Source organism: Haematobia irritans, chromosome 1 (genome assembly GCF_050003625.1).
Source record: "Haematobia irritans isolate KBUSLIRL chromosome 1, ASM5000362v1, whole genome shotgun sequence".
In the NCBI taxonomy this organism is placed as follows: domain Eukaryota; kingdom Metazoa; phylum Arthropoda; class Insecta; order Diptera; family Muscidae; genus Haematobia; species Haematobia irritans.
In genome coordinates, this window is record NC_134397.1 from 76,682,497 (window position 1) to 76,706,047 (window position 23,551).

The following is a 23,551-nucleotide window of genomic DNA, read 5'->3' on the forward strand; positions in this document are numbered from 1 at the left end:
TTATATATTGTTATTGATGTAGTTGTTATTGATGTAGGTCGGATGGTATTGCAAATGGGCCATATCGGTTCACTTTTACGTATAGTCCCCATATAAAGGAACCCCAGATGTGGCTTGCGAAGCCTCTAAAAGAAGCATATTTCACTCGATCCAGCTGAAATTGGGTACATGGTGTTGGTATAGGGTCTCTAACAATCATGCCAGAATTGGCCCACATCGGTTCATAATTATATATAGCCCCCATATAAACCGATCCCCAGATTTGGCTTGCGGAGCCTCTAAGAGAACCAAATTTCATCCGATCCGGTTGAAATTTGGTACGTGGTGTTAGTTTATGGTCTCTAACAACCATGCCAGAATTGGTCCATATCGGTCCATAATTATATATAGCGCTTATATAAACCGATCCCCAGATTTGACCTCCGGAGCCTCTTGAAGGAGCAAAATTCATCCGATCCGGTTGAAATTTGGAACATTTCGCTAGTATATGGCCGATAACAACCATGCCAAAATTGGCCCGTATCGATCTATATTATATATAGCCCCCAAATAAACCGATCCCGAATCACAGAAAAATCACGGTGGCAATCTAGCCAAAAATAATCTACCAAAATTTTATTGCCGTAGAAAATTTGGTCAAAATTTTATATTTCTATAGAAAATTTTGTCAACATTTTATTTGTTTAGGAAATTTGTCACAATATAATTCTTTTTTTTTTTTTCTTTTCAATATATAGAAAATTTTGTCACAATTTTATTTCTATACAAAATTTTGTCAGAATTTTATTTTTGTAGAAAATGTTGTCAAAATGTTAGAAAATTTATGAAGCATTTAATAGTTGGAGAGGAATATTTTGCAAAGTCTTCCAAAAAATCAGGAAATTTTACCAATCTACCAAATAGTACAAAATCTACCATTTTTGGTAGACTCGTGTCCATAATTGTATATAGCCCCCATAAAAAGCGACCCCCATATTTCATTTCTGTTTTTTTTTTCGAGCCTTTTGCGCCATTTTTAATACCATTTTTACATTTTTGTGTCACTTATTTGTCATACTGTGCAACTTTTTATTTACAATCATTTATACTGTAATATTTTTATACCCACCACCATAGAATGGTGATGGGGGTATAAGTTTGTCATTCCGTTTGTAACACATCGAAATATCGATTTCCGACTATATAAAGTATATATATTCTTGATCAGGGAGAAATTCTAAGACGATATAACGATGTCCGTCTGTCTGTCTGTCTGTCTGTCTGTCTGTCTGTCTGTCTGTCTGTCTGGCTGTCTGTCTGTTGTAATCACGCTACAATCTTCAATAATGAAGCAATCGTGCTGAAATTTTGCACAAACTCGTCTTTTATCTGCAGGCAGGTCAAGTTCGAAGATAGGCTATATCGGTCCAGGTTTTGATATAGTCCCCATATAAACCGACCTCCCGATTTGGGGTCTTGGGCTTGTAGAAATCGTAGTTTTTATCCAATTTACCTGAAATTTGAAATCTAGAGGTATTTTATGACCATAAAGAGGTGTGCCAAAAATGGTGAGTATCGGTCCATGCTTTGGTATAGCCCTCATATAGACCGATCTGCCGATTTTAATTCTTGGGCTTATAGAAACCACAGTTTTTATTCAATTTACCTGAAATTGGAAATCTAGAGGTATTGTAGGACCACAAATACGTGTACCAAAAATTGTGAGTATCGGACAATATTTTGGTATAGCCCCCATATAGACCGATATCCCGATTTTATTTCTTGGGCTTATAGAAACCGCAGTTTTTATACAATTTACCTGAAATTGGAAATCGAGAGGTACTTTAGAACCGAAAAGAGATGTGCCAAAAATGGTGAGCATCGGTCCATGTTTTTGTATGGTCCCCATATAAACCGACCTCCCGATTTGGGGTCTTGGGCTTATAGAAACCGTAGTTTTTATCCAATTTGCCTGAAATTGAAAATCTAGAGGTACTTGAGGACCATCAAAAGGAGTACCGAAAATGGTCCGTATCGGTCCATGTTTTGGTATAGGCCCCATATAGACCGATCTCCCGATTTTACATCTTGGGTTTATAGAATCCGTAGTTTATATACAATTTGCCTGAAATTGGTGAGTATCGGTCCATATTTTAGTATAGCCCCCATAAGAACGATCTCCCGATTTAAGTCCTTGGGTTTCTAGAAACCGTAGTTTTTATCCGATTTGCCTGAAATTGTAAATATTCTGGTATTTTAGGCTCACAAAAACGTGCATCGGATTAAGTTTTTATCGGTCCATTTGGTAATGCCGCCATATAGACCGACTTCACTTCTTGAGGGTATAGAAGGCGCACTGATCATGAAAATTGCTTGAAACTCAATGTAAAATTTCCAGATTTTACTTCTCGGGTGAAAATCTACAGATTTAAGATTTCAAATCAAGACGTTATTTTATAATTTTCTTGCACACTTACAAGAAAAAATGGTTCTTATAAATCCAGAATCTGATATAGTCCTCATAGGCGAAATCTTTAAATTTATCTTCGGGAAGTGTCCTCAAGTTCTCAAGCCCTCCTGAAATTTCAAAGGAAACCCTAATATTTGGTTCATGGTGGTGGGTATTTAAGATTCGGCCCGGCCGAACTTACTGCTGTATATACTTGTTGTTTATACATTTTGATCCCAAATACAATTGAGATTACGGATATGATTGGCATCTTAATAGATAATGCAAAGTTTACCAGTCGAACACTATATTTGTGAAAAATTTCCGTTATAATACATAAGGTTTTCAGTTGATAAAGATTCAGACTAGAAGTATGCAGAGAAATTTTATATAAGCTGGTTAATATTAAATTTCAAGGGATGGTTTTTTAATTAAGAAATAATTTTTGGGTTAGTGAGGATCTAAATTAAAAAAAGGTTATTTCACAATTCTACAGTGAAAAAAAGCATGCCCGTTTCTAAAGATTTCGTCTTTACACTAATGATGTTGGTATTGATTCCGATTCAAAGAAGAAGAATTGAAGTAAGGATACATTTAAAATTCGCATTTGTATTTTTTTTTCAACGGACCTCTAAGTAAAGGTCAACATATTGGAATCATGATTGCCACAGTTGGTAGAATTCTAACAAACGTGGTGGATTTTTTACTGTTTGGTAGATTGGTAAAATTCTTAATGTTTTGCAAAATATTCCTCTCCAACTAAGGGGTACTTCATAAATTTCCTATAGAAATAAAATTTTGACAAAATTTTCTGTAGAAATATATTTTAGCAAAATCTTTTACCAAAATAAAATTTTGACAAAATTTTCTATAGAAATAAAATTTGGCAAAATCTTCTATAGAAATAAAATTTTGACAAAAATGTCCATAGAAATAAAATTTTGAATTTTTGGCATTAAATTTTCCTGGTTTTAACAACGCTTTGCGGAAATGTGGAGTATAATTTAGTTTAATTTTTGCGCTAGGTATTTCATTCTTGCTATAAAAGACTTTACTTTTTTCTGTGTAGATTTTCTTCTCTTTGAGATTTTTAACACTAAGTAGCTTTCTTTGCAAGAGCCTTTTGTTGGGGAAAATAATGCAAAGCTCCAGCAAATTGTTACATGAACTATCTTAGGTCCTGTCTTAGATCCATTTAAACTGACACGTTGGTATGACAACCTTCCATTTTCCACTCTTTACTATCACATATATCCAAACAAGAAATTCCACGACCTTTTCAATACGAAATCCATTTCGAAGATTGTTATGAGTTTATGTGCAATCACGAAATATCATCCATCGCATGTTCATAATAATTGAAAGTGACTCTGTAAATAAAGCAAATCCGAGACATACCTAAGATGGAGTTACACGGAAGCTAACATTTCAAAGAGTACTTGTGCGAAATGTTACAGAATCTAAATCTGAGAATGCTCAACGAAAACAAAAACACGGAGAGTGCAATATAAAAAGCCATTTTCCAGCATTCACATCACTTCAATGCGTTGGTGGATAGAAGAGCTAAAAACAACAAGAACAAATACATCAAAGGAAGTGAAATTGTATGGCATGTTACGTCATGTCCGCGAATTTCGTTTCGATTTTTGTCGTCCCAGTTATTATTAATAGCTGCTCCAACACTTACTCAAATGAAAACGAATATCCACCATGGTGGATTAAAAAACAAAAAGGAAAACCACCAGACATGTTCAAATATGTCAAAAGCAAATACTCCAGAACACTTTATACGACTTCTTTTTACACTGTGGCATCACATATAAGTTCACCAACAATATTCCAATATTGTTAACTGTTTCCACGACTTTGTAAAGGACAAAGTTTTCGACAATTGCTGTGCTGCTACTATTGGTCAATTGCATTTTTATTAGCAATCTATCATACACCCGATTGAAGTATTAAATGTTAAAATTATATGTGATCCATTAGAGGCAGCGGTGCCAACTCTGACGATTTTTCGTCATTTTGACGATTTTTGATGGTAAATTTGGCCTGCGACGATTTGACGACGATTTTAGGCAATGTAGTTATGAGTTGATGATTTTTAAATGTTACCCTCAAGTGGTTCCTTTTAACGTTTTTTCCAAGTAACGTAGCAGTAAGTTGACGATTTTTCATAAGTTGCAATATAAACAAACATTTTTTAATCTCAATACTATGACAATTTGTATCTAGCTTACTCTCAGCTACATTCGTCTCCAATGTAGACAGCATTTTCAAAGCAGTCAATATAAATAAAAATAATATTCTGAATATCTTTGAAACTTCAACTTTACAAGGTATTTTTTGTCCAAAAACTGTTTTAATGAAGCTCCATTAGTGCTTCAGTAGCTAACGAAACGCACTATGGACATATCTGTCATATATTCCATAAATGTTGAAAATTTGTCAGTTAAAATTAAACGGAAAAAAATATTTGCAATTTACTTTCTGTTAACTGGCATTTAAAGACACATGAAAATGGCCGTTAAAGAAAATAGTTTAATTTGCTCTTAAATCGTTGTTTTCGACGGTTTTATGACTGACGATCTTTTGACGAATTTCATGTGACGACCTGACGATTTTGACGAAAAATATTTTAAAAATTGACGATTTTCAGCCCAAAACAGTTGGCACCACTGATTGGAGGGAATGAATTAAATGCCGTCATTTCAGAGTTACCGCTTAAAATTTCGCAAAATGTATAATTTCTCATAAAAATGTTTTACATTAGAATTGAATAAATGGCATATAAACCCTACTGGTGGGTCCTGGGATTGCTCCAGGACCGGTACAGGGCTAGTCCCTGTTTTGTTCAAAACGTACGAAAGGGAGCGGCCACTTTAACATGGATTTGTCATTGATGGGGTAAATTTACACTTTAGAACACGACTTAGACTCATTGCAAATGATCAGTGTAATAGGACCACCCCATAGATAGGTCCCACACAGAAAAAATATTTTTTGTCTCCAATCACCCAATTAAATTCTAATTGAAATTTCTTCAACCACAGAAATGATAGTATCAATCACTAACAGCAATTAAAAATTAATTGATTCAATTAAAAATTTTATTGATACTATTAATTTCTATGATTGATTTTTGTTTCAATTAAAAAATTTGTTGAACCAATTAAATTTTTACATTTAAAATTTTTTTAGAAAGCAATTAAAAATTTTAGTGATATAACAAATTAGCTTTTGAATACTAACAAATTAGCTTTCTAAAAAAAAATTTCGTGTTGTTGCATTACTATGTAACAAAACGAAATAAAAATTAGATTAAGGGGCTTGTAAGTTATATGAAAAGATGATGTACAGTGGGAGAAAAGATGATTCAACTTGTAAGAGGAAATTTCCCAAATGTTTTCTCCATAAGGAGTTAGCATAAAGGGCCCAAAATTGAGTCATCTCTCCCAGCCAGATCTATACTAAAGGCTGTGGAAAGGTTCATTCGCCCGAACCGAAACATGTACAGTCCAGGCGTGTATAGATTTGTATCTGGCGTTTTCTTTTCAATGGCTCTATTGACCATGTTCCTTAATCTATATCTATCCATAAAGCTCGAAAAATAATTGTATAATTAGATAAAAAAAATTTTTACTTTGAAGTATCTGTTATAATTTTGAATTTTAAGCTGGCATTTGTTTATTAACTTATTGCAAAAAGAAAATGAAAATTCTATAAATGAGATCTGTATCCTAAATTTAATATTATTAATCATAGATTTAAAGCTAGACAGGTCCCTAAAAGATATCTTTGAGGACACCAATATTTGGGTCCCTAAAATTATCACCCTCAGCGAAGTAAGGCAAATTTTAAAATTTGATAAATAAGATCTGAATTTTAATTTTATAGATCTTAGATTTATAGCTACATAACTTGCAGAAGCTTTGGTTCTGAAGTATAACAATATTCTTAAAGGAAAATCAAAATTTTTGAATACAAGTAATTTTTGTTTGTTTTGAATGACACGTCTTGCTGGAAATTTTCTGGATGGATTTTTATCAAAACAAATCTTTAACGCTATTGTTTCCTTTAGCTACATAAAGCCATCCAACTGATGTTGTGGTGCAGTTATGAAGACTTACCACAAAATATTTGTACTTATACGACGCTATCATATCAAAATGAATTCGACGAGTGCTTTTTATTAACTTCGATGATTTCCCTCCTCTAATATCAACAAAAAATATTGCATTTTTTGTAATGATGAAACATTTTTTGTGAAGAATTCATTGCAAATAAACCAAAATGATGATGATGATGATTAAAAATCCAATTCTTTTGCAGGGATAAAGATTCTTATGTCGACCTATTTTGCAATTAAATGAAAATATTTCAAGTGAAAAATCAATTCTCATAGCACAACAATTACATCAACAGAAACTAATGCAGAGGTTGAAGTGCAATCATTAAATAATGGAGGGACCTGATGAACAGGCAATAGCAAATAGAAATTCTTAGATATAACAAAACAAACGAGAAGGATTTAGAAACCGATGTTAATAAAATTCTCTAAGAAAGTAAACAGCAGACAAATAAAAGAATTCCAAAAGCAAAAAAGTTCCAAGTAAATGTTTTATATTCAGCACAATATCAGGAGAGGAAAAACTAAAAATAAAAAATAATTAAATTAAGGTACATAATTATGGCCTTAAATATTTTCTTCTTTAAATTTGGGGCACGATTCATTTTGATTCCCTCCGTTAAATCCATACGTCTTTGAAGTAAAAAATAAACTTTTCCTTAAAGTAAATGAAAATAGGATATTGAATCTTCTGATTAAAGATAAAAAACTCCACATAGGCTAAGACTTGATTTGAGGGTTTTGCATTTTTGATTAAAAGTGTTTTTTTGCAATTCAAAAAACAAAGCTTATTTTGTGGTATCTATTATAATTGTGGGATTTTTAACTGGCTTTTGTTTATATAGGAATAGCTTTGTTAATATATCGTAAAAAGAGAATGAAAATTCAATAAATGTAGTTATTTTAATTTTATGGAACCTACACATTTTTATACCTTCCACCATAGGATGGGAAGTATATTAACTTTGCCATTCCATTCGTAACACATCAAAATATTGCTCTATGAACCTATTAAGTATATATATTCTGGGTCGTGGTGAAATTCTGAGTCGATCTAAGCATGTCTGTCCGTCCGTCCATCTGTTGAAATCACGCTAACTTCCGAACGAAGTCTCTAACAACCGTACAAAAATTGGTCCACATCGGTTCATAATTATATATAGCCCCTATATAAACCGATCCCCAGATTTGGCTTGCGGAGCCTCTAAGATGGTACGTGATGTTGGTATATGGTCTCTAACAACCATGCAAAAATTGGTCCATATCGGTTCATAATTCCATCATGAACTTCGTATGTCACTAAAGACATTTTTGCAATTTTGAACTCCAAGTTTTTCCTTCAAACTACAAAATTTTCTTTAACAAGTAAAAAAATTTAGTTATGTATAACAAATTTTCTTGAATTTGTCGAAAAATATTTACTTATTTTTATGACATCGGCGTGATGCCAACGTTTATCATACTGTTTAGTTTTTCTAAAATTAACCGAAAGATTTCTTCCTGGTGGGTTCATTGTTTTTTCAGTGCATAATTTTATATAGCCCCCATAAAGAGCGACCCCGATATTTCAATTCTGGCTCTATAATTACCGCACAAAATTTCATATCGGTTCGTAATTATTTCTTCCCTATATATACCGGCCAAGAACTGAATATATACGTATTTAATCGACCTTTCTTATGTCTACTATATATCCCGCATGGACTAACTTACAATTTAGAAGATGATGTTAAGAAGTTTTAAGATGCCTTGCCATCGGCCGCAATCCAAGTAATTTAATTGTGGATGACCGTCTTTAGTAAAAGTTTCTACGCAATCCAAGGTGGAGGGTACATAAGATTCTGCCTGGCCGAACTTACGGCCGTATATATTTACTTGTTTTCCAATTCAAATGTTAATAGAATTTTAAAAAATATTCCATTAAAAATTTAATTGGTTCAAAAAATTTTAATTTTTTAATTAAAAGAAACATAACAAAAATCAATTGTATCAACTGTTTATTAAATTGGAACAATTAATTGTTGTTGTTTTTGATCTCAGCTTAAAGCCATGCATTGACTAAACTACAAGTGTAGCTTAACCAACAGAGGAAAAGTATGCTTGTCAAATTTATTTGGGCAAAGCCCTATAGACTGCAAGATGGTTGGATGTACAGCTGTTTCGGAATTACCACATTCCTCATCAGCATCCTCTACTTGCAGCAAAACTATCAACCAATTATCAGAATAAATTCGGGTAATTCACTCAACCCAAAGTGAACTACACTTGAACCTCCCGAAAAAGGGTTTGATAGTCGGCTACTGGAGGTTCAAGTGTAGTTCACTTTGGGTTGAGTGAATTACCCGAATTTATTCTGATAATTGGTTGATAGTTTTGCTGCAAGTAGAGGATGCTGATGAGGAATGTGGTAATTCCGAAACAGCTGTACATCCAACCATCTTGCAGTCTATAGGGCTTTGCCCAAATAAATTTGACAAGCATACTTTTCCTCTGTTGGTTAAGCTACACTTGTAGTTTAGTCAATGCATGGCTTTAAGCTGAGATCAAAAACAACAACAACGATTGAAGAGAAGCCAACAATAACAAACAAAACGAAGGAACAATTAATTTTTTAATTGACTTTGTTGATTGATACAACTAATTGCGTTGCACAAAATTATCCTGACTTAGGAAAAATTATTGAAGCAGAGATTATTAAATTTATTTTAATTAAAATTTCATTATTTTAAAGTAATGTTTCCTTAATATTTTGTAAATTACGCATTCTGAAATTTAGTTTGCGTAATCTTCAATATCACGCAAATATTTGTTTCAGTGTAGGAAAATATTTTGTTTAATTTCTAGAAGGAGTCTTAAGTTTCTGTCTAAGGAAATCTTGTGAAAATATCGCCTTTCATATACAAGAAGTCAAATCGGAAGATTGGTATATAAGGGCCTAGCTCTTCTTGGATATCAATAATTATAATTTTAAGCAAATCGGATGAAAATTTCGATCCACAGCCTCAAGAAGTTAAATCAGAAGATTGGTCTATATGGGGGCTATATCGAAACTTGAACCGATATATACCAAATTTGCCGCTGCTCTTTATGAACCTGAAATTCCTACATATTTCGAAGTTCAAGCTAATCGAAAAATTGCGGCTTTCATACCCTCAAAAAGTCAAATCGGTCTATATGGGCGCTATATCGAAACATGGACTAATTGGCAAAATTGGCATAGCTCTTTGAAAACCTAAAATACCTCTAGATTTGAAATTTCAAGTAAATCGGAGAAAAATTGCTGCTCTCATGCCATCAAAAATTCAAATCGGGAGATGTGGACGCTATTTCATAACATGGATCGATATATATACCAAATTTAGAGCAGATCTTTATGGTTCTAAAATACCATTGGGTTTAAAATTACAAGCAAATCTGTGATACAGCTTCCATGCCTTCAAGAAGTCAAATCGGGAAATCGGTCTATATGGAGACTATATCACAACACGGAATGATATATACCAAATTTTCCACAGCTCTTTATGGCTCTAAGATACCACTGAATTTCAAATTTCAGGCAAATTTTAATGAAAATTGCGACTTTCATGTCGTCAAGAAGTCAAATCGCGGAATCGGTCTATATGGGGACTGTAGGGAGCCACCGTGGTACAATGGTTGGCATGCCCGCCTTGCATACACAAGGTCGTGGGTTCGATTCCTGCTGCGACCGAACACCAAAAAAGTTTCTCAGCGGTGGATTATCCCACCTCAGTAATGCTGGTGACATTTCTGAGTGTTTCAAGGCTTCTCTAAGTGGTTTCACTGCAATGTGGAACGCCGTTCGGACTCGGCTATAAAAAGGAGGTCCCATGTCATTGAGCTTAACATGGAATCGGGCAGCACTCAGTGATAAGAGAGAAGTTCACCAATGTGGTATCACAATGGACTGAATAGTCTAAGTGAGCCTGATACATCGGGCTGCCACCTAACATAACCTATGGGGACTGTATCGCAATATATATAGCAAATTTAACACAGCTCTATATGGCCCTAAAATATTTCTACGTTTCCAATTTCATGAAAATCTGATAAAATTGGCTTATATGCACAAGAAGTAAAATCGGTAGATAACTTTATATGGGGGCTATATCGAAACATGGACCGATATAGCCCACTTCGCCTGCCGGCAGAAAAAAAAATAATTTGTGAAAATTTCAGCACGATAGCTTCATTATTGAAGACTGTAGCGTGATTACAGGCAGACAAATTTTTAATACTAAAAATACAAAAAGTTGACATTTCGAAACTTAAATCTAAAACTAGAACTTTGTCAGCTTTTCAGGACTTGTAGTTTTTCAAGTTTGAGTTCATCTATACAGAAATCATATTTCTCTAATTGATGCAATATGACATGCCGAAGTTCAAGTGCAATAATCAAATAAAGGAGGGAAAATAGAGCCTTTTTCAACAATAAAATTTTCCCAAAAGATTTCTCCGCGCAATATTCACACACATTGCCAAAAACTTTATTCATATAATCTGGCCATACTAATCCTCGTAGCATTTAAAAATCTTCAATTGAGAAAAAGTACAATAGAAAACTAAATACGAATTAAATGAAGCTTAAATTAAAAACGATAAGTGCCTGTGGTGCACAACTATGGGATGGATATGGGGTACGATGAGTTGATGCCACACATCGCACTACACTAGCGCAGTAGGAGCTTTTCTTTTAGTTTGCTTGTAGCAGCAACCACAACTACAATAGCATAAAATTTTCATAGTCGTCGTCATCATTGAATGAATGAATTAAGCCAAGATAACGACAGAGTGAAATGAATTTGCTGCAAATGCAAAACAATGATTGCCTTAGCAACGTCTACAGGAACATGGCTGACTTTGTCTATGAATTTCATAGAACGGAGTATTTTTAAGAGATGACGTTGCGGGTGGTAGCGGTGGTGTCGTTGTTCTATTGCATGGATAGTCATGGAAATAATCTTAAAAAATATGTGCCACAGAAGCTTTAACTATCCAAGTTTTGCAATGATAAGAAGAAGGCCGGCCGCTTGAATATGATAAAAAAACATAATAATAAAAACATGTAGCAAATATTAAGGGGGGTCCATTTCTCCATTGAAACAAATATTGACCTAATGTGAAAGATTATGCACCCCAAATTTCAGGACACGCAATTTACACAATATTAGGCCAAATTAAATAAATAAATTTTAATAAAAAGAATGTTCATAGTCTTGGCTTTAAAAATTGTTTTCTTCGAATTTTTGTAATTTTCATCCCTCCAATAAAGTCGTAGGTCTTTGAAGTAAGGCATTTTTTCTTCCCTTAAAGTTAAAAAAAAATTGGTTTCAATAAATAAGCTTAAAATTCAATGTGATATTGAATCTTTGGATTAAAGATAAAAATCTTCAAATATAGACTAAAACCTATTTGGAGGATTTTACACCTTTGTTTTGAATTTATGAAGAAAATCAATTTTGATCCGTTTTATACAAATTAAGTAAAATCCAAAATCGCACAAAAAGTTTACTGACAAAAGTACTTTGACAAAAGTTAAATCCAATTACTAACCTCTAGGAAAATGTTGAACTTACTATGGGTACATGCTCCTTTAGCGACATACGAAGTTCAATATTAACACTGGTTAGTTAAAAATAACTCGCTAATGGGTTCACTCTTCTTTGAGTGTGGTATCGGGCAGCACTCAGTGATAAGAGAGAAGTTCACCACTGTGGTATCACTATGGACTGAATAGTCTAAGTGAGCATGATACATCCGGCTGCCACCTAAACTAACCTAACCTTAAAGGCCTGTATTAGGTTCGCATTATCGCGTTAAAATATCCATTTTTTCACGGTTACTTTTCTTTAAAAATTATTTTTTTAGAAAATGAAGAATATGGCATTTGACTTTCTTTAAGGGTTTTGGTATTAATTCCGAGCCAAAGATTCGACTAATAAGGACAATTTTAGGGATCTATTTAAATCTGGGATCAATGCAATTAAAATTAGGATACAGATCTCATATATAGAATTTCCATCCTTTTTTTTGCAATATATTTATAAAGCTATAAATTAAATTCCAGTTAAAATTATAACAGATAGTTTATCCACAGAAAAAATTTACGAAAATTTCTCCAATTAAAATCTTAATTGAGTTTTAAAAAATATTCAATTAAAAATTTAATTGATTCAACAAGACTTTTTATTTGAAACAAAAATCAATCACAAAAATTAATAGTACCAATTAATTTTTTAATTGACTTTCAATTAATTTTTTTGATTGAGTTTTAAAAAATATTCAATTAAAAATTTAATTGATTCAACAAGATTTTTTTATTTGAAACAAAAATCAATCACAAAAATTAATAGTACCAATTAATTTTTTAATTGACTTTCAATTAATTTTTTTGATTGATACTATCATTTCTATGATTGAAGATATTTCAATTAAAACTTAATTCGATCAATTAATTTCGTGATTGAAGACAAAAAATATTTTTTGTGTGTCTTCATCTTCAAAATAAGTCTTAGCCTATAAATGCTCGTATTTGTAGCGTTCTCATCTTAAATCTAAAGATTCTATATATTAGTGAAGTTAAAGACGATTACTATATATTAAAAATGTTTTTTCTGTTATACTTTTAAAGAAAATGTTCCTTGGTTCAAGGGCATACAACTTTAACGGAAGGATGCAAATTTACAAGATTCGTGACCTAAATTTAACGAAAAAAATCTTTAAAACAAAGATTATAAATGTTCTTTTAATTAAAATTTCATTATTTTAAAGAATATTTTTATCCGTGTGGATTGAACTTTTTAACAATTTTTACCTCCAATATTTCGTTCAAAATATGAAATTTTCCTAAACAACCGAAAAAAATATTATTTGTAATAAATTTTACAAAAAGTAATTACTTTTTTTATTATGTTGCAATTAGTAAAAATTTTCAAAAAAAAAAATACATTTTCTTTCATGGTGTGTTCATTTTTTCTGGATAACATAGTATTTGTATTATTTAATATCTTTATTTAAATTAATTTCACTAATTTCATATATAATATTATTCAAATAATAATGTTCCCAAAAAAAAAATATTGCCATTTGCATGTCTCAATCAATAGAATCTTTATATCAAATTTTCTTTTTTTGTGATTATTAGTAATCCCTGCAAAATGAATTTTATTCCATGATTTCACATCGATTGCCAAAACTTAATAGACCAATCCCATACCCATCCTATTGAAAGAACAAAATAAAATAAATCGGTAGACTGCGTGACTTAATGTGATAAAAACAGCAAACAAAGAAATTGAAACGAATTAAATTTGTTGATACTTCCACTTCCAACTTATTTTGTTGTTCGCAAAGAATTAATGTCAATATGCATAAACATGGATACACATTGCCGGCAGTACATACATATGTACTTATAATAAAACATATATTCATACATATCTATGAACAAAAATATGATATTTGTATATTAAAATATGAAATGTTTACATATTTAACAACAACAATCGACTGAAATCAATAAAATATGGAAATATGAGAGTGCTTTTTTCACCTTTTGGTCATCGGCCATAACAATAGCACCAATGAAAAGCAATTTATAGATCTTTCTGTTAAAATTCAACAAAAACAATATTCTCCTACATTTCCTTCCGTACAAACACAGAACCGTTTTCAATGAATCAGAGACCCGTAAGCTTTTAGTACCAAAGACCAAGGTGGCTTAGATAAAATTTACATTAGAATATGAAATTAAGATATTCTGTTGTTGAGTTCGTGCACTGACTTTGAATTAGTACAACTGATTGAATTTTAAAGATGTGGGCAAGCATGTCATTATTATACAGCGTGTTTGATTCCTAAATTAGTATGAATTTGGCAATTGTTCTCGGAGAGCGCTGCGAGAATAGATTTTAAGAAAATCTAAGGGTATGATCACACTAGGCAAATATTTTACCAAAACGAGAGTCAGACTCTTTTCCTGGACGTAATTCGATATATCTGTATACGATTCTCATCATTATGTTGTATACATCCAATGTAAGCTAAATATGTTTGCTGGATTGACTGGGTCGAGGTATTCTTTCTTGTAACCGTACCGTAAATATTTAAACACCGACTCCTTCTATAGTAATTTTGCTGCTAGAGCCGTACAAAAATATGACAAAAACTCGTTATGGATCAAAAATAAAACTGTATGCCAAATTCCAAGAAAAATAGAGCAACAAAAAAAAAAGATTTACACTAACCACAAATAAAATCGGTAGATCTTTCTACATGAGGTTTAAATCAATAAAATGGATGTAAATATTAAGCATATTAGACATATTATGTATGGGTCTAAATTAACACTAAATTCCAAAAAAAAAATAAAAAAATTAAGCGATGTATTCAAATTTAATATAAAGGGTGATTTGTTAAGAGCTTGATAACTTTTTTTTAAAAAAAAACGCATAAAATTTGCAAAATCTCATCGGTTCTTTATTTGAAACGTTAGATTGGTCCATGACATTTACTTTTTGAAGATAATTTCATTTAAATGTTGACCGCGGCTGCGTCTTAGGTGGTCCATTCGGAAAGTCCAATTTTGGGCAACTTTTTCGAGCATTTCGGCCGGAATAGCCCGAATTTCTTCGGAAATGTTGTCTTCCAAAGCTGGAATAGTTGCTGGCTTATTTCTGTAGACTTTAGACTTGACGTAGCCCCACAAAAAATAGTCTAAAGGCGTCAAATCGCATGATCTTGGTGGCCAACTTACCGGTCCATTTCTTGAGATGAATTGTTCTCCGAAGTTTTCCCTCAAAATGGCCATAGAATCGCGAGCTGTGTGACATGTAGCGCCATCTTGTTGAAACCACATGTCAACCAAGTTCAGTTCTTCCATTTTTGGCAACAAAAAGTTTGTTAGCATCGAACGATAGCGATCGCCATTCACCGTAACGTTGCGTCCAACAGCATCTTTGAAAAAATACGGTCCAATGATTCCACCAGCGTACAAACCACACCAAACAGTGCATTTTTCGGGATGCATGGGCAGTTCTTGAACGGCTTCTGGTTGCTCTTCACTCCAAATGCGGCAATTTTGCTTATTTACGTAGCCATTCAACCAGAAATGAGCCTCATCGCTGAACAAAATTTGTCGATAAACACATTTCGAACCGAACACTGATTTTGGTAATAAAATTCAATGATTTGCAAGCGTTGCTCGTTAGTAAGTCTATTCATGATGAAATGTCAAAGCATACTGAGCATCTTTCTCTTTGACACCATGTCTGAAATCCCACGTGATCTGTCAAATACTAATGCATGAAAATCCTAACCTCAAAAGAATCACCCTTTAAATCATTATGGTAAAAAAAATCAAGTGAGTTCGTTGAAAATAGCAACTTCTTTCTATTATGCGGTTAACAATATGTCAAATACAACATTACCTTTAGATAGACAAACTGACCGATCCCATCATCTTAAAATTTTCTCCTACCGAGAAATCGATGTGTTACAAACAGAATAATAAACTTAATAAGGCGGATTCAACATAGCTCGAGACACTAAATTTTGTCTAAGAAATATATGCAGATAAACAAATGGAAAATAATCTCGTTTGTTGCACAGATTTTTTTCCTGAATTATTCATGAAATTAAATGAAATATTTTGTCCAAAAGGACTGCATCGGAAGTTGAAAAAAGGCGATGGGGGATTTTGGGATGGGCTTTAAAAGAAATGTTAGGTTAGGTTAGGTTATGTGGCAGCCCGATGTATCAAGCTCACTTAGACTATTCAGTCCATTGTGATACCACAGTGGTGAAAGAAATGTTTGTGGAACAACTTCCAATTATTTTTTTTGCTGGGAAGGTTATTAGGGCGCTACATATATGTTATATGGGAGGTACATCTAAATCTGAACCGATTCGGATGATATTTTGCAGGTTTGGTTGATACTACAGATAGTTACTTTGTGCTAAATTTCAGATCGGTTAATAAATAAGGCTATTATGACCACATTTTGGAAAATCGGGCGATATGGGAGCTACATCTAAATTTGAACCGATTTCCATGATTTTTGGCACACATTGTTAGTACTATAGAATATTAGAGTAAGTCAACTTTGAATAAGATCGGTTTATAAATAAGGGTTTTATGGCCAAATTGGGGAAAATCGGGCGATACATACTATATATGGGAGCTATAGCTAAATCTGAACCGATTTCGATGATTTTTTGCACATATAGTGAGTACTATAGAAGATTAGGTTTGGCTAACTTTGAGTAAGATCGGTTTATAAATAAGGGATTTATGGCCAAATTTGGCAAAATCGGTTAATACATATATATGAGAGCTATATCTAAATCTGAACCGATTTCAATGATTTTTTGCACATATAGTAGTTCTATCCAAAATTTGATTTGGCCAACATTGAATCAGATCGGTTGATAAATAAGGGACTTGTGGCCAAATTTGGAAAAATCGGGCGATACATACATATATATGGGAGCTATATCTAAATCTGAACCGATTTCGATGAAATTTGGCACACTTAAAGGGTAGTCAATTAGATTACTTTGTGACTAATTTAACGCCGTTCGGTTAGTAAATAAGCGCAGCGTGAGTGTGCGTGAGCGTGATTAACAAACCAAAATGTTGTGTGTGAGCGTGAGTCACGAAAATAATATCTTCGTGAGTGTACGTGAGTAACGAATTTCAGAAAAACACGCTCACGAAAATAATCCCTCTTACGAACATAAAATGCTTACGAGTTGAATTCACTTATAATTTTAGTGACACCTGGGATGTTAAGAGTTTAATAACACTCTCGATTTTAATAATGCTCATGTTTTCAGACACTTCGGTAAAGCAAATTAATCATAAAATTATTCGTGAGTCACGATATTTTTCGTGAGTCACGATACTTTTCGTGAGTCTCGATATTTTACGTGAGTCACGACGTTTTCGTGCGTGAGTGTGCGTGAGTACAAATTTTCTTTTCGTGAGTGTGCGTGAGTCCTAGCAAAAAGTATCGTGCGTGAGTATGATTTTTCAGTCGTGAGTGTGCGTGAGCGTGAGTAAACTATTACTATATCTAAATTTGATCCGATTTTTTCCAAATTCAATAGCATTCGTCCAAAAAAGCGCCACACACCAAATTTCACTAAAATCGGGTTATAGTTGCGACCGTGCGTTGATGGAAGGGTTGATTTTTTTCTGTTTGAGGCAGACTATTCGAGCTTTTGATTTCAATGAGAAATTTCAACTCTTCAATCATCGGACGCATTGAACGCATGGTATATAATTCTACCATAAATCGACTCAGGAGGTGATTCTGAGTCGATGGTATATATTTATTGGGTCTAAAATCAATATTTCTGGTAGGCACATTTTTTGGCAGATCAAAGTTCTTATACCCTGACCACTATGTGGTTTAGGGTATAAAATAGTTGATAAAAACGTAGTTGATTTCTTCGGCACTTTAATATAAATTTTTAATTGGTTTAATTGTTTTTTTTTTTAATGGGTTCTATTAAAAATTTAATTGATTATGATCGAAAAACTTAATTAATTTTTTAATTGAAGCTATCAGTTATTTATTGTATTATTGTTAATTTGTTTATTATTATTTTAGCTTTAGATTAAATAATTTTCTTGTAATTTGTAACCATATTGGATTTTGTTTTTAAATTTGAGTCAAAATTTAATGAACCAACATATAGTATGTATACATTATTTCCGAATAAAATGTTCAACTATATTTTGATTTGGAAAGGTTAGGATTAGATTAGAGTGGCAGCCCGATTTGATTCAGGCTCACTTAAACAATTCAGTCCATTGTGATACCACAATGTTAATTGGGATAATTAATATTTTCATTAAAAACTTATCATTTTCCTAATTTACTATATTTATACCCTGCGCCAAACTGTGGAAGGTATTACAAGTAAGAGCATATATTTGCAACACCCAGAAAGAAACGAGATAGATACATGGTGTCTTTGGCAATATTGCTCAGGCCCAATCCCTGAGTCGATAAAGTCATGCCCGTCTGTCTGTGAACACATTTTTATAATCAAAGTCTAAGTTGCAGTTTTAGCCCAATCGACTTCAAATTCGGCCCAATTTTCTGTTGTGGGTCAGAATATAACCCTATTGATTTTGGAAGAAATCGGTTGAGATTTAGACAAAGCTTCCATATATATCTTATAGTATCGTCAAGTGTGCTAAATTTGATTGAAATCGGTTCAGAGTTAGATATGGCTCCTATATATATGTTCTTCCGAAATGGGCTAATATAGCCAAAATAACCACATGTTTCATTTAAAAACGCCACGGCAAAGTCCAAAAATTATGAAACTGAATAAAATTTTCCTACACCACTAATGCATATCTATCGACCGATAAATCATAAATATACTTTTGCAAAATTGCTTAAAAATGGCTTTAGAAATAAATTTCCCTATATTTTATTTTTACAAAAATTGTACAACGTTTTAAATCAAGAGATTTTGTAGAAGTCTAAAAAATGGGAATATAAACCTTTATATATAGAACCCAATAAATTCGATGGATTTGAATTGGTATCGAAAATGTGGATCCACAAAGTGGTGCAGGGTATTATATAGTCGGCACCGCCCGATTTTATACTTTCCTTAGATATTTTTAATTTGATTGGTGATTTGGTGATAATTTTTTCTGTGATAGATGTCAACAGTTCGTAAATTTTTTAGGTTATAAAACGTTACCCTAAGTATTTTCAAGAACCAAAAATAGTTCTTTATAGACTCTGAAATACACAAATATAAAAGTACATGTCGAATGCTGTTTTTTATTATTTAATCCATTTTAATATATTTTTTTCTATCAGTGTGCATTACATTAGTATGTATTGAAATGATTCTGTTAAAATCGAAACGAAACAGAATTCAATTATAGCAAAACTGCATTGTTTTCTTTCAACAATTTTGAAAAAATAAAAAAAAATATATATTAGGAGACAATAGCCACTGCCTTAAGGGTATCTAATTCGATTAGCAATGAGTGAACGTAAAGTACTCGAATGTTGTTTTAAATTAGATGGTATACAAGTAAAACTGAAAACTCTGAAATGGACTGGCGCTTTAACGTAACCTTTACATTCCTATTTAAGAATTTAACCTACTAGTTGCGGAGTTACGATATTTAATTACCTCAAAGCGAAACATTTTCTGACCTTTACAGGTTAACATTAATATCCGAATTAATGTCAATCCGAATCATTTTCAATAATATTCCCCGACCTACACCCCACAATTTACAACATCACATGTAACAACCTATTGCAGTGCAATTATCTCGGACAAAGAGCTAAGACGAACATAATTATCACTTGCAAATGCGTTCAATGAAATTCTGAAATGTACGTGTATCTACTGACAAAACAAAGATCCAATCAACATGACTACAACAAAGCTTTATCAAAAGTAGATAACTATAACAAAGAAACGAGATATGGCTTTCATTCGCGCACCCTGCTAATATCTGAGTAAAGGAACCAAATTTTGTATTTATATTCCACAATATGAGCAAGTTGAATAGGGCATACCGATGTTCTTTAGATAGAAGGAGGAAACATAGTTTTCATTTGCCATGAAAGAAATGACTCAAAAGAAATTCATTTTGCTTTAAAAAGAACTGTTTTCCTGCTTGTGAAAAGTTCTTTGATACAAAATACGATTATCACCAACTTCAGAGAGAAAAGGATAAGATATTAATCTTAATTAACGTTGTCTTCAAGAGCATGTTTAAACATTTTTCATTAGAAAATTATTTAAAAAAAAGTATTAAAATGTTATCCTTAAGGTCCTTTATTTGATTAAATAAATTAAAAAAATAAATAAATCTATAAGGCTCAGAAGCAGTGGCCTAGAACATGATACAATTGCTTAAGTTATAGGCGTTATTACAAAAACAGAGTCCAAATACATTGAAATGTCGGCACACCTTGCAAAAGAAAATTGGAATTTTTACAGTAGAGAAGCCATATTTTTGTCTATTAGATACTGCATTTTCAGCAATAAGCTATAGGCAGCTGTTTACTATACGCCAACTTTAATAGCCCACCTATCAACTTTAATGGCCCAGGATGAATTGATATACAATTGCCTTATTTTACAATTAATTCACTGACTGCTCAGCACTACGTTATCGGCTCCACAGAAACTCGTTTTTACTATAACTTCAATATCATCTATTAGGATTTCGGAAACATTATTTGTTTTTGTTTATCATTTATTTGTCTGTTGCATATTATAACAGCTATTTCAAACCTAATTGTTCGGAACATGAGCGCGAAATATATCCACACAGTTTTTTTTTTAAGTTCATGAGCATAAAAGATGGTTTTCAACTTTGTGATTTCGGTAAGTGTTCATCCGTGTTTTATCCCCTCTCAGTAGTAGTTGGGTGATTATTATTATTATCACAACTCACTGAATGTTTGAATAAACTTTTAAATTAAATATATAGAGGGCACTCATTGATAACGGAATTCATCGTCTAAGGAAGAAAAATCCAAGTGTTTTAGATCCTTGTAGAGTTACTTTATCAGTTGCAGTTGCTAAATAAAAAATCAGAGACATGACTGTAAATACAGACCATCCATGATAATAGAAATTAATTATAACAATTTTTGATAACCTTAACTAAAGCGACTAAATTTGTTATTTCACTACGACTTTTGTTCGTGTTTTGTCGTATTTTTCAACATTTTTGGCGCTATGCGACTTTTTGAGCAACTTTTTTATATCCCTGGAATGTGCTATGCCTTGTCTCAAAATCTGGCTCCAATAAGCCCATTGTTTTCTTAGTTAAAAGGGGTAAACGCCTATGCTATATTTTTCTGGGTTATTGGCACGCAAACGAATTTCCGGCATTCCGACTTTAGTGCATATTTCGAAAACCGAAAGACTGCGAAACAAAGAAACTTTTCAATCAATGAGTTTAATATGGCCAGTAAAGAGACTTTCTCTAGAATTGCTAAATATAAGAAATACATGGCAATTTATGCTACCAAAAATATCATTACGATGATCTTATCGACTCTTAATTTTTTCGTATAGATTCCGGTATAAAGCTGCTGCGAAAATTCCAGTTACGTGTCACTAAGGTAATTTTGCAATGCATTAATTTTGAAAATTTGTAGCGTTTATAATAGATATATTTCAAGCCCGAGCTATTTTGCAGGAATTTTCTTACGATCTATATATCGATTCTACTTAGATGTTGTTCTCATAAGAATTCATTCTTTTTTTTTTTTAAATGTTATTTACAATAAAAAAATTTATACAAAAAAAAATCCCCTTCGCTCCACCCTAATATGTTGATGTATGTGCTAAATTGGGTAAAGTAAACAATAAACTTTATTCGCGGAATAAAGTAAACAAAACATCATTGCCATTTCACATTTCACTCATTCTCATATCATGTAGGCCATCAAATAGTCAATAGTCCAAGATCAATTGTATATATGATAGATAGGTATGTTTACATGATTTGAAATAATAAATTGAAATTCGTATCAAATAGATTATTAGCAGTAAAAATATTTGTTGCAGTGCTTTTCTTTGCAATTTACAAAATCCTATTTACGTAGTTTGAATAAAACTATGTGTGTGTATGAATATTTGTCTTTTTATAAAAGTTAGTGCTATTTATTATAGAAGCAATACAATAATGATAGCCTCAAGATGAGCTTAGGTAGTAGCGTTTAATTGTTCCAGCAGCGTGTTTGTTAGTATTGGTAGTACATATTCCACTTGTTGTATGATTTATATACCATCCATCATCATCATCTCATATATAATGACAAAAAAAAAGCTTTAGGTCGTTAATAGTTTTCTATTTTGTTTTGTTATTACATATTAGTGCTAAATGCTAAAATGAGATTAACAATGAATAGACTCACCTCAGCCGCTGCCGGTTCAACTTCCTGGCCATGGACACAGAGTGCAAATGTCAGGAGCGCAACAGTTGCTCCTACTGCGTAAATTCGCATGATGAAGTTTCTGTCTTTTTCTTTGTTTAAGAAATTTTTCTTATTGGAATATGACACTTAAAAAAATTTAATGTTACCGTTAATAAATGGCTCCAATATGTTTTGTTTTTTTTTTTCACTTCACTCGTATAAATTTGCTTTGTCACTAGTTTCACTGGCTATTATTGTTGTTGTTTTTTAATATACAAAACCCCGTTGCCGCACGACGTATGACAGCAACAATTAACAAATTTCTAAACAATTCCGAAATGCGAAAGACACAAATACCGAACCGACCAGTATGAGAAATAAAAAACAAGTAAAACTTTACTCATCTTTTGTCAGCTGCTCAATTTTATAGTAAGGAGTCGGTGAAATATTTAGAACGGCGTAAATATAAATATACTATTTAGCAACGGCGATAATTAGATCTCAGAGTCAGGTCAAAATGTAGCAACGCCATAATAATCTAAATCCGTTAGAATTTTTATATTTGATTCGTTGTTGTATTGGGATTGCAATTTAAAGGCCGGTATTAAGATTGCATTTTGGCGCTAAAGGTGAGTATTAAGTTCGAGTTTAGCCGCTAAAATCGCCATTTTTTCACGATTACTTTTCTCTAATAATACTTTTTAAGGAATACAAACTTTTTGAAAACTTGCTTTGGGCTATTCCCCATCAAGTTATAATAAAATCTGCAACAAATATGTATAATTTTATGCCTTTTTTTACTGTTTTAGTTTTCACTTTAGTGAAAAAAGTCGAACTTAATACCCTGCCAGCATTTCAAAGTTCCATTTCATCTTCATCGCTACCACAGAATCGTAAATGTCACTACAACCATCCTACTGTGATGGGGGGCAGCATATCATAAAGTACAAAATGTACTTCATACATGTATTTTGCCATCACTACTTTTACAAAAGCCATTTTATTTTTTGTGAAACGCCAAGCGCAACCAGCTTCTTATATTTTATT

General features: G+C 32.5%; 1 protein-coding gene across 3 annotated transcripts in view; it reads right to left on the reverse strand.

Annotated features, from left to right (window-relative positions):
- The window catches only part of CtsF (Cathepsin F), a 112,968-nt gene extending 90,070 nt beyond the window's left edge, over positions 1-22,898 (reverse strand). Inside the window, exon 1 of one of the 3 annotated variants that reach the window (XM_075290848.1) lies at positions 22,505-22,898. In XM_075290848.1, coding sequence (XP_075146963.1) covers positions 22,505-22,594 — 90 coding nt within the window. In that variant the 5' untranslated portion in view covers positions 22,595-22,898. The remainder of the gene's footprint in view (positions 1-22,504) is intronic. The other 2 variants (XM_075290849.1, XM_075290850.1) reach the window with 2 other exon arrangements.
- Positions 22,899-23,551: the final 653 nt, after the last annotated feature.